Source organism: Pleurodeles waltl, chromosome 8 (assembly GCF_031143425.1).
Source record: "Pleurodeles waltl isolate 20211129_DDA chromosome 8, aPleWal1.hap1.20221129, whole genome shotgun sequence".
NCBI lineage: Eukaryota > Metazoa > Chordata > Amphibia > Caudata > Salamandridae > Pleurodeles > Pleurodeles waltl.
The window spans coordinates 1,358,053,187-1,358,066,436 of record NC_090447.1 but is presented as its reverse complement, the minus strand read 5'-3'; the positions used below and the strand labels follow the sequence as shown (position 1 = coordinate 1,358,066,436).

General features: G+C 44.0%; 1 protein-coding gene across 4 annotated transcripts in view; it reads left to right on the top strand.

Annotated features, from left to right (window-relative positions):
- The window catches only part of YAP1 (Yes1 associated transcriptional regulator), a 223,449-nt gene that overhangs the window by 82,912 nt on the left and 127,287 nt on the right, over positions 1-13,250 (top strand). For all 4 annotated transcript variants that reach the window (XM_069202373.1, XM_069202372.1, XM_069202374.1 and 1 more), the window contains exon 3: positions 814-929. In XM_069202373.1, the coding sequence (XP_069058474.1) occupies positions 814-929 (116 nt within the window). The remainder of the gene's footprint in view (positions 1-813; positions 930-13,250) is intronic.

The following is a 13,250-nucleotide window of genomic DNA, read 5'->3' as shown; positions in this document are numbered from 1 at the left end:
TCGACCACACTACTACAAAATAGAGCATTAGTATTATCTCTTTTTGCCACTATCTTACCTCTAAGGGGAACCCTTGGACTCTGTGCATACTATTCCTTACTTTGAAATAGTGCATACAGAGCCAACTTCCTACACATATTTAATAAAAGTGAGTTTTTAAACGAACTGAGAAGCATTCCTGCCTCTGCCCCGATGGTAATGCTATTAGGGAAATCAGAAGCAAGTCAGGGGTCATGTGTACCCCATCTGTTAGCTAGATTCTTATGCATGGACTAAACTTTTAGACTGTTAAATCAAAGAAAAGCCTTTTGTACAGCAGAAATGCTGAACTGTATTTGAAGGTGCTCTCATATATGATAGTGAAGAAAAAAGCAGCTCTATAAAATAAAATATTTGCTTAAGATCACACAAATTGACACCTGTTACAGGTCAAGTACTTAACAGTTAGGTGGAGTAGATTATTCAGGTTACAGGACCTGCAGGTCTGATAATATTTTTGTGATTTTCCGAGGCCTGCATATACAAACCAGGCTTAGACGTTTGCACTATACTGTATGGCCCTCTTCAATTGTCGAATATCAAACTAGTATAAACGTAGGTGAATGTTACTACCAATTACTGGAAATGTAGGTGCCATGGAAACTTACTCGTAAGTTGTGTCCTTAGGCAACCAAGGTTTGAGTTTAGATTTGTCTTGGTTGCGAGTGTTAATTTCTTTACTCTTCTCGTGGTACTGTTGATTTGTAATATTGCTGCATCAAGTAACAGGAAAAAATCACGATTGTGTAACCCGTTGATTCTTTCTTTTATTAGTCACATTGATCAGACTACAACGTGGCAGGACCCCAGAAAGGCCATGCTTTCACAGATGAATGTTACAGCACCCACCAGCCCTGCAGTGCAGCAGAATCTCATGAGTCCTACAACAGGTAAACCAAAAAAATAAATAGCCTCTTTTTAACAAGACATTGCTTTGGGGATGGCGATAGAGACTTTAATAGATATTTATTTCGGTTTTAAAATTTATAAACATATGTGGTTTGCAATCTACATTTATTAAAATCCGAAGTGGAAGGAAAATTACAGAGACCTGTGTTTGTGGATAAACGGGCTATGTTTCCATATTAAGTGCGATGATTCTTATATTCAGTAAATGGGTTTTACGACCGTAGCAAGGGCAGAATTTTTATGTAAAAGTTAACCTATGTGGTAGGAAACGATCAAAATTGAGATCCAACCGGAGCCCACAGTAGTTGCTTGAGGCCTTGATGTGTTCAGATGCCTTTTTCAGAGAAAGTACAGCACATTTTGTATCAGCAATACCTTAATGATTATTACATGACGCTGAAAAAGTTATTTCTTGGACAAAAAGCTGAAGATTCCTTTTAAAATGCATTTTTTTTTCATGAAAAAGTTTGGGTTTATTACATCATAATACACATTCAAGTTGAGAAATAAACCCTTTTAATTTCATAAATCTAGTCTTAAGAGTTTAGATATTTAGATGTGCTCGTGAGTAATAACTCTAATACGCACCCTTTGAATCCAGTATAAAAGAGCATTTTATGCCAGAATGTTGAGTTCTGCGATGTGTATCATGAGTGAGTGTCTGTGCTACGAGAAAAAGCAGTTAGTGCCCTGACCCTTCAGGTTACGTAGCCTGCTGTTTCGCACCAGTGCTGCGAGTCACCAGTTTGGTTTGTTGTGCTTACCATGGCCCTTTTTCCCTCTGCTACATCTCATTAACAGCAACCATCTCAACGGGAAGTAACATTACTGGCTTTCAGACAAAACCATCTTTAGAACAGTGGTTCCCAACCTTTTGACATCTGTGGACCCCCACTTTATAACTAATGGAACCTGGGGACCCCCCACTGAATCATTATAGGTATCCGGGGACCTCTTACTGAGTCATTACTGAAAGCTGAAGACCTAATCTGTTAATATTATTTAATTTTCTAAGCAGTCGCGGACCCCCTGAGGAGGCTTTGCAGACTCTTAGGGGTCCCCGGACCACAGGTTGGAAACCACTGCTTTAAAAGAAACCTTGCAGGACCTCATATCTGAGCGTCCATCTATGAAAGAAGCAGTCTCCAGATTTCCCAGCATACATTTCTACGGGAAGTGACTCCACTGTTTAACATCTTCATTACCTACCTACGCCTACTTTTGGTCAGCTCTTGCAGACATCCCCGGATGAAGGGCATCACCTTTTTAGAGCTAAACAAACCTATGGCCTTGAATCCTGCTTCAGGTAAACTGGCTTTATCATGTGTTCACACCATTCCCACACTCCTACCCAAACACATTCACCCCATTTGCACACCTAACACCACCAAGTCATTTAAATCCCACTTACTAGAACACAGCCCCCCCCCCCCACCACCACCACATGCAATACAATTTACTCAGTTGATGCTCATCAATGCACACTCTGCAGTCATACACTCCAGACATCATCCAACTCAACCTGGATGCCCTCATCACGTAAACCTGGTTCACATCCTCCTTTACACACATCCTGGATGTCCACCTCCTCAATGGTTATAGCATGCGACACAGTACACCACACACTCAAAGCATGAGAAGGACTTCATTATACTTAGGCTATCCTGGTCCTGAACTCTAAGCAGCTCTACCACATAAGTCTTTCAAGCTACTGTCCTATATCCCCCCACACCCCCATCAACCTCCGAAACAACTTCCTTTCATCTGATCAACTGACTACCTGGACCAAGCAAGCACTTCAGGAAGAAATTTCAGACATCACCTCTGCATTCCCTGTCCTTGAACATTAACCTCGCTTGCAACTACAACATAAAATGTAGTAAGGAGGCCTTCTACTCACATCTCAACATACTATATATAAAACTACTCACCACTAACTCAACCCACTCCATAGGCAACACAGTAGCTCATCCTATCAGCACTCCCTAATATCATTTGACAGACGGCTATAACCGGCACTTGATCGACTACTTTGCCTTCCCCTTCACAATTGTATGACAACTGAAAAGATGAAAAATAACATGTCACCAATTAATCAAAGGCATCTATTTATGCTTCACTGAAAACCCGACCACTCAAGTCCTATAGCTCAGCACCCTGGCACACACAAGTGCTTTAATAAATATACCATAGAAAAGTATTGGAATAGCTCAAATCTCCTGGATGACTTCACCCCACTCAAAATACTTCCTTCTAACTGCCATCCCTCATCTCAGTTAAATTCTCTTATAACAAGAGCACCATTAGTGAGGAGGCATCAAGTAGCAGCAAAGCCCCTTTCATGACTTTAAAACACTGCAGTCATCCTTTCCCAGAAATGACCTAATTCTCTTCTTTGCCAAAAAAAACGACATCATATCCACCATCATTACCACTTGCATGGCACCCTTACTTCCAGCCACACACTACTGCTTTATCACAGAAAGTGGCTCCTTCAATCTAGTCTCGCAGATGGATTTCACCAATGCCCTGAACTTTCTCAAGGATTCCTCCTTTGAAGGCCACATCCCTCCTTCCCTCATCACATAAATTCAAGGAAAGGCTTTTACACCAGTTCTTCACATTGGGAATGCCTCCCTAAGCCAAGGGAAATTACCATATAACCTTAAGACAGGTCCGGATACTTACCCTGCTAAAGAAACGATGTCTGGACCTAGACAACCTCATTCGTTTTCACCCTATTATTGGTTGGTGAGGAAGGATGTGAACAGTTTCCAGAATGTCTGAAACTTACATTTGTGTGTTCCTGATGTTAATCCCAGCAGGATAGCCCACACAATGCAAAGAGTCCAGCAGGACTGGAAGATGGGGTCATTCCAGTAGTTGAGTAGGAAGGCTTTTTCAACTAACTGTGGAGTGTGTGGCTGTTTCAGTGCTGCAACTTGGACTGAAGCTGGATTGGTAGTCCCGTAGAAGATTATCCTTGCTAAGGTGCTCCTGGAGCAGGGAGACAACTGCTTTCTTGATTATTATTTTTCTTTGAATAGGAGGCTTATACAGATAGATCCATATGACCGCAGACATGCTCCACCTCCTGCCGAGCACCCAAGGGTCAAATCCTTTCTTTCATCGTCTTTAACTTTTATATGGAATCTGTTGAATACATTCTTGCTGACCACAGCATCCATAACCATCCTTCCTTAACTCTGCCTAAAAATATCCTAACTAGCAACGTACTGAGACTTAAATTCCAAAGAGTGAATTCACTCCTGTTTGCCATCAGACCCAAACCACCTCAGATTGCCAGACTGACCTAATCCTACTAGACTCCACCCCACAAGGAGTTGACAGACATTGCAAAATCTGTGGGATTCACCATTAACATCGCCCTTTCCTTAACATCTCACATTGCAGGAAGGATCAAGCGAGCTTAGTTGCTCTCCCTCATGAAGTGAAGTATTTTTCTCCTGGGAGATTACTTCAGAACAGCTAACATTTTTCAAGCAATTTTTGGTAGGTCCAGGCTTATCTTTAGGCACACTGCCTGGTGTTTACCTGTTTTCTGGTTAGATTTCAAGGACTTCCAAGGCTCACTTGTGGGTATGTTTATGTATGTAGCAACAGTACATTAATTTTTACGAAAATCCTACTAGTTTATGGATGTTGCTGGTTTCTCTGTATGCTTCATTGTAGGATATGTATTTTCGGGAAATACATTCACCTATTAACCTTTGGGTTCTGGGATAAAGTCCCTTCTAGACTTGAATAGTCTGTCAGGTGTATTTTGCTTATTTTGGGAGACCTGTATGTTCAAGGCATGTGTGGCTGTAGATATACATTCTGTTCATACTCCTGCCATCTAGTATTAGGCCCAGATTGTGCAAGTTGTTTTTCTTTTGAGTAACAAGGTACTGTGACTCCTCCTGTTGCTGGTAATTTGCATGGTCTTTGACTCCATTGTTGTCTTTCCACCAACGGGTTTGGACCTGTGCTCTGGTTCAACACCTTCATGGTGATCTGTTCAGTCTACGCTGGTTCCTTCACTCAGTAGGTATTGTATCACAGTCACATTCCTCTTTTCTCTTCATCTTGGCTTGAAGACTTCAGCTCTGTGACCGTCTTGCTCACCATCTCAAGATGTTGCGTAGGAGCAAAGATGACACTCTGGAGCCTGAGGACATCGAGGGAAAATACCAACCACAACTGTTGGCTGCCTATGATGATGCTTTCTCCCCTGCAGCTCCAAATTTGATCTGTAAATAGAGGACTTTCCACCTGCGCAGCCAGCCATGAGTGCATTACTCCTCCCATTTGTCACGGCTCGCAGGCAGAGCTGCCCCTTTCCAATGGTCGTCAAGCCACTGTGGAGCACCAAATGCTTGCTGCTGGGCTGCTAGGGGCTTTGGGCCATGGTGTGCATTGACCACTACCTTTGGACGCAATGCCTGCACCAGCTTGGTGGTTAAGAAACCATCTGGGCTGACGGCTTCAGCGCCGTCTGCCTCGGAGCTGACTCGACAGCTGGAACCATCACCCTAGACATTGAAATCAGTGTCAGAGCCAAAAGCCTCGGCGCGACTGCCTGTCCTTCGCAGATGCCTTGGACTTGCCATATCCACCCAAGCAGAGAAAGAAAGTGGACAAGGCTACTAGCCCTTTGCCTGTCGCTGTCCCACCACCACTGCATCCTGCTCCACAGCGCTCACCTACCCCAATCACTTCTCCAGGCAACCTTCCTCTTCCTTATACACCTCAAGGGTCTGAATGAGGGTCAGAGGGAGATACCTTTGACACTTCTCTGAAGGGTGATCCCTGGAACTTCTATGATGCTGACCCACCGGGGGGACACGGATCCCAACCTGTACTCTGCCCGTCCCTCCCCTCCTAATGACTCCATATCCTACCATTACCTGATTGGTAGGGCTTATTCCTTTCACATGGTGGTTCTGCATAGTGAGCCTTTGGAGGAGGACCTGCTATTTGAGACTCTGTCCTCCACCCACCGCTCCACCCAGTACCTCCACATACCCAGGGGCATGCTATGCTACACCCCTGACATCTTTCATGACCGCGCTAGGATCATTACTCCTAGTGTAGACAAAAGATACAAAGCTTCCCCCACTGACCCTCTGCACATTCGTGGCCAGCTCGCTCCGGACTTTCTAGTTGTCTCTACTGCCCATAAGAAGGCTAACTCAGAGGCTATTGGTGATGCCCCTTCACGAGATAAAGATGTGATCGTCTTAGGGAAAGCAGATCTCCAACATCACTGTGCATTAGGTGCACAGACACTGCTGCTAAGGGTATCGACTCCAGTGTCCTGCGTATGCATGCCTGGCTTTAAGCCAGAAGCCCAACAAAACGTCCTCAGCCTGCTGTTCAATGGTCAACTTTTGTTTGGGCAGCAGGTTGAAGAGATGTTTGAAAAAATAAAAAAAGGATACTGAGATGGGGAAAGCCACGGGCATCCTATTCCTTGCTGCTCCTTTCGCTGCACACTCTACTGTGGAGGCTCAAAGACCATCTCCCCCAAGGCCTCAATGTCTTACTAGCATCCACAGGCCCAGCAGTACTCTTCAAGATGCTACTTTAGAGGGTCCTGCAGAGGCAACAATGAAATAGGTAGGGATAAAGGCGGCTCCCCCAAAGGAGCTGCTACCACCACTAATCCCTGACTTGCCTCTCCTCCCCCCCTGATCACACACCACCTGTCGGAGGGCACCTAGAAAGGTTCCGTAACAGCGCCTCTGACCAGTGGGTGTTGGATATTATCAAAAATGGTTATTGTCTGGAGCTAATTTCCACACCTCACACTATTCCACCTAGCAAACAGACTTTCCCCAGAACACCAAAAGCTATTAGAGAAGAGGTCCAAACACTCCTTCTCAATGGGGCGATAGAACCTGTCCCACACCATAAGCAGGGCACAGGAGTATGCTCTCTGGGTTTCCTTTTCCACCAAAAAGATAGTTCTTCCAACCGATTTTGGACCCCAGATCCCTAAATGAATACAGTCTTTCTGAGCATTTCCACATGGTTACTTTTCAGGATGGCCTCTCTGTGCTACAAAAAGGTGACTTCATGGCTGCTGTTGATTCGGGGACGCCTATTTCCACATTCTAATCCACCCAGCACAGGGACAGTACCTCAGGTTTGTAGTCAGTGGAAAGCAGTACCAGTTCAGGGTGCTCCCCTTTAGGGTCACCACTGCACCCCAAGGTGTTCACCAAGTATCTTGTGGTGGTAGCAGCTCATTTACATAGATAAGGCATACATGTCTTACCTTATCTGAACAACTGGCCCTTCAACCTTCCCACCCATCAAAACTGCTGCAGACACTCAAAATAAACCTCCTTCTCGAGGTGGGGTTTACCATCAACACAACAAAATCCCACCTCCAACCCCTCCAAATACAGCCGTGCCTGGAGGCAATCCTCAACTCAGAAGTTGGCATGGCTTATCTAAACACTGTAAGGATACTGTCCTTCCAGACAGTAATCCCTCATTTCCATCCAGACCACCAAAGCATGGTCAGTCATGCTCCTCTCGTCATGATGGCCCACTGCATTGCCATAGTGCCCTATGCCAGGTTACACATGCGTTCATTGCAGGAGTGCTTGACGCGTCGGTTCTGTAAAGCGAAGGGCCATTGGGATGATGTACTCTTGATTGACCGCTCTCTGCAATGGAGGGACGCCAACAGCCTGTTGTAGGGGTAGCATTTTCTCAACACAGTTAGTCAGAGGACCATTTCGATGGACGCCTTCCCTACAGGATGGGGTACGCACCTACAGGACCTGACTGTCCAGGGCCAGTGGGAACGCAGTCAACAGGGTCTCCACATCTCTTACCTGGAACTGCTAGCTGTTAATCTTGTATTGAAAGCTCTCCTTCCCCACTTGATGGGCAAGTTAGTCCTCATCAGACAGACAACATGACTGCCATGTGTCAGAAGCAAGGCAGCACCTGATCTCCCTAGCTCATTCATGTAGCCCAGAGGCTTTAGCACTGGGCTCTCCACCACAAGAGCCATCTGCCAGCAGGGTAACCTCGGGTAGTGGCCAATGACTTTGTGGACCTCCTCAGCAGGATGTGCAACTCCTGCCCCAAATACTCCTCCAGTACTTCCAACATTAGGGTTTCCCAGAGATAAACCTCTGCACCCTGGCAGAAAATGCCGAATGCCCAGTGCCCAAACTTTGCCTCCAGGTTCCCATCCCCATGTTTCAGAGGCAATGTGCTATGGATGAGTTGGTCAGGACTATTTGCTTTCGTTTTTCTTCTCTCCCACCAGTCCCGTTTTTGGTTCAGAGACTTTGGCAGACATCTCTACCCCTCATTCTGGTGACTCCCACCTGGATACACCACTCTGCTTGAACTCTGTGGTTCCCACAAGAGGCTCCCCAATAAGCTGGATCTTCTTATGCAGAACCATGGAGAAATCAGGTACCCAGACCCCAGGTCTCTCAAACTTATGATCTGGCTTGTGAGGTTCTAGAAAATGGGTACCTTGATTCTTCAACAGAATGGATGAGCATTCTCAAACAAGCATGCAGGCCTATTGCCCGTGCCTGTTAAGCTGCCAGGTGGAAGATGTTCATCTACTATTGTAATTCAAAACACACTGATCCTTCAGCAGCCAAAGTGCAGGATATTGTCTGCTTTCTACCTACTTGCAGACTTGTGGTTTGCCATCACTCACTCAGTCGTGCCAGTGACTTTCAGGCACTAACCTTAGAAGAGCATTGCTTCCAAAGGATAGGCTTGTCCTCTGTACCAACAAACCCACCTTAATCCCAATCCTCCTTGTCTTTTTCCTGCAACCTAAATCTGTTGCGGAACAGGCTTTCCATATTTTGGATATTAAGCAAGCTCTCATGTACTATATTTACAGGTCTAAACAGTTTAGGAAACCACAACCGCTGTTTGTTGCTTTCTCCAACCCCAACAAAGGCAAGGCCCCATCCAAATCAGGCAATGTAACGTGGATTATAAGGTGCATCCAGTCATGCTATGCTAAAGCTTAAAGGACCTTGGCTATTATTCCTAGAGCTCACTCCACTCAGAAACAAGCATTTGCAGTGCAGTGGGTCTCACGTTTACCAGAGTTAAAGCTATTAGCATTGTAAACTCCTAATCAGACTTTTCTTCACACACAAACTGAAAAGTAAAACCATTTGAAATAAGCGAGCTGACGGCCTCCATGAGCACAAAGCAGACACACAAAAGGAAACAGAAGTTCCCTTGCAGTGAAATGTATCGGCAAAAGTGCAATTACCCATGTAACCGGCAAAAGTGCAATTATCCATGTAACAGAGTCGATGTCATGCAAATCGCCCGACTACTGCCCAGCGATATCACGCTGCCTATGAAATAAAGAGAAAAAATAGTGCAGAAACCATACGGAAAAATGGAGCCTTGTATGTTTTTTGTAGTTGGCCTGGGCGCTCGAGGTGGGCTAAACACTGGAAAAGGCATGATGTATGCATGCCTTTCTCTAATTAAATCAACCTAATTTTAACAGGCAAGCCCACAAACCAACCAAACTGATGGGCTTGACATTGGCGTGGTTAAAAGCCCGCAGAGAGATTACACCAGGATCAGAGTGATTTGCACTCAATCCTAAAAATGAGCCTCAATCACTTTCCTGAGGAAACATTTCAATAGCTGACACCTGTAAAGCAGCTACCTGATCCACACACATACCTTTACAAAACATTGTTGTGTGGATCTGTTAGCCTGCCAGCAAGCCAAGGTTGGCCAGGCAAACCTTGGTACACTTTTTCAATCTACTGCAGCTCCCACAGGCTAGCCACTGCCTTTGAAAGGGGTGCTTTACTGTCTGTGCACAGCATGTGCATCTACAGCCACACATAAATTGAACGGAAAATGTAACTTGCCCAGTAAGCATCTGTTTGTGTCATGTAGTGTTGTAGACTCACTTCCTTTCCTGATGCCTGTGACGTGTGCATTGATCTTCCTATATCACTTTCCTCTTTCTTGGCATGTATCTCTCTATACATCACTTTGCTGCACATTCGATCCTCATCCACCAAGCAGGGAACACAGTCTAACAATGGAGTCAATGACCATGCGCTTTACCAGCAAGAGGAGAAGTCAAAGTACCTTGTGATTCAAAAGACTTCTTCCAAGAAAAACTACTTCCAGGCAACTGGGTCCAACACTAGATGGCAGAAGTATGCACAACATGTGAAACTACTGCACTTCAAGCCACAAACAGATGCTTACTCTGTAAGTAACATTTTCCTAATAGGGTGTATAACCTTTGGTGTAAAAGATATACTCCCCATTTGACATGGTGGCTCCTCTTTCAGGCCTGTTTCCCCGTTACCTATATTGATGATTGCATCTCTTGAGTTGGATTGAATTTTCTTTTTTGGTAATGCTTGGTGTTAAGTTGTCATAGCACATTGGTGTTGTATGCTATCTCTTGGATAACAATCCTCCTCCCCACACTCCCTTCCCTAATCTCCCCACCCTTCATTTTTGTCAGTGTGTTCTAGGGTGCTTCACAGATTAGTAGTCAACGTTGGTATCCAATGTTTCCTTTTTAGAGATTGATTTAATACAGCTCTCTTGTAGGGGCAGAATTTATGGAGAAGATGTGTTAAGTGTAGATTTATTTATTTATTTTTAAAATTTTATTTTGTGGTGTGTTTAATACTCTATCCTGTAGTTTTCTTGTCTTTTGAAATATATTTTCTGCCTCTTTTTATGGGAGCAAAAGTTCTGATTTTTATTTTCAGACTTGTAAATTTAGGGAATTCCTTTTGAACAAATCATAACTGTTTACTCAGATGTAGTACTGTTAACTTTATTTTGGAAATGCTGTATTAAAGGTAGTTATGGTATTTGTTTCATTTACCACCGGTAGGTTTGTCTCAAAAATTGCTTCTGAGCAGGCCGTGTCTGTCTGGATCCTTTCCCTAGAAAAAAGACCTATAATGCTTCCATCTATAGTCAACCACTGTTTTGCTGCAGGAAGTTGTCTTTGCTAAAATCTGAGGGAGATTATTTTGAGAAATGTAATGAATCCTATCTTTGATCTTTGGTATTGATGGAGGAAGGACATATTTACTTGGTTTGTGTAATAGTGCTTCAACAAATATTGGTAGGAGTTTTACAATTTAAAGTTACCAGTACCTTTTCTGAGTTAACATTTTTGAACTGGCTTGTTCCTGATGGAATCTTCGCAACAGAGCTTTATGCTGGAAGCGGAAAAGTGTTCTTTGTATTGCATAGATTTTGGATTTTAAAATTTCCAAGACAAGAAAAATGTAATATCTGCCATCTCTCACTAGCACACACCCCACCTCACACATTCTCAAAAGTATAATGGGGTTGTGCTTTCCATTACCAGGCTCATTAACCCTAGAACGACCTCCTATAACACATCCGAGCAACCTCTTCTCCTATTGTCCTTCACAAGAATTAGAAGATCTTGCCTTTCGAATAAGCCCTGGCCTCACACACTGGTTATAGAGGGCCTGGATACTGTCATGGGTGATTAGTGCGCTTTAAAAACACTGATGACATAAGGAAGATGGATGGCTCGTAGGTTATTTTGGTACATCGAACTGTGCAGGTACATCCTGGGACAGCACAACAAAGGATTCCTTGCCCCAGGGCATTTTTAAGTCATAGTGTATCTGCAGTAAAACAAGGCCAGCCTGGTGTGTACCAGTGTGTTTCACTGTGCACTGTAGATCTCGCTGATAAGGCCTCAGTGGGAGCACTCTACTCAGTTTTGTAGAGAAATTTGGAAAATTACCAGTTTGCAAAGCTTCACTTGAAGAACTGTTACTTCATTTTGAGTCTGCCACTAACATATTGTGTGCATTTTCAGGGTGCCTCACTTGTGTACTGTTTCTAGTTCTTGGGAGTTCATCTGAAGCATTGTGTGTGTCATTCAAGAGACCTCACCTACACATCCTGTTTTGAGGATGACATTTCATACATTGTTTCCAGTTCTGGAGTTTTCATACAGAAGTATTCTCTTCTAGGAGCCATAGCTTGGGGTTCAGTGTCCAGGTCTCAGCATCAAACCTGTGTCCACTTCTGACAGAACTGGGGTTTAATGTCCACTTATGAAAGACTTAGTGATAATGTGTTCTGTGCTGAAGACTACATGTGGTTTTGTGCAGTGTTCTGAGTGCTTCATCTGCATTTTTGTGTTGTGTACACAAAGCCTAATCTAGAATTGTATCTAGTTTTCAATAGCTAGCTCAGACTATGGCTACCACTTCCAGTGGCCATCTCAGATGCACTGTGTGAAAGCTGCAGTTCCAGCATTAGGCGGACATGTGTTAATTGATTGGTGACGTAGATGGCTACATAGGTTCCTTACAGGATGGGTGGATGGATGGATGTGTAGCTGACTAGGTGAGTGAGAGGCGACAAGTGGTATTGTAGATTAATGGGTTCATAAATGCATTAGTCAGTGGATATGTGAGGGGATGGATTACTTTATCTAGGAGTAGGTTGCGTGAAGAGTAAATGCATGCATAGCAGGTGATTGCATGGATAGAGCAGTGTTGTGGGTGACTGAATTGTGTTAGAGTGATTTTTGAAGGGAAGATATATATTGTGGAGGAAAGGTGATTTGGGAGGCGAATGAGTGGGTATATAGATTGAAAAGTGAACAGACAATGTATAAGGGTATGTATAGGTGTGTGGATCAAAAGGTTAGCACAGAATTCAGGTGGGTTGATAGATTGGTGAGAACAGTTAGTCTGTGGATGACGATGAGTAATTGAACTGCTAAACTGAGGTGACAAACTCTGGAAGATGGATGAGAGTGAATGAATGATCAGTTAGTGGGGCGGCAGATGGATATTTATTTTTGCAGAGACGTGTGGGTTTTTGCTCACATTGGTATCAAATGAGTGGCTGCATGGATGGATAGGTGAAGCAGCAAGAAATCCAAGTGAGATGTCTAATGTCTCAAACAAGTGTGTGTGTGGGTGTAATGGGTGAGAATATGGTGGTCAGTTTGGAGTGTGCTATCTGCTATGATAGTGATAGTTCTGCAGCAGGTGTGAATCCTTTTCTGGATTCACATTATATGCATTATTCCGCCATCTAGTGGTTGGGTCCAGAAGGTTGTGTTCTAGTCTGTCTTTTTTTTTCCTTTCTTTCTTTGGGGCGTCGACCCCCTTCTTTTGTGTTTGGACATTCTCTGTTAGTGACACAAATACTTAGATGTCTGAATCTCTCTCTTGCTGTTTTGGCCTCTTACATGTTCTCATCATCGCCGCTCGAGAGGCCTAGGTGCTGGAGTG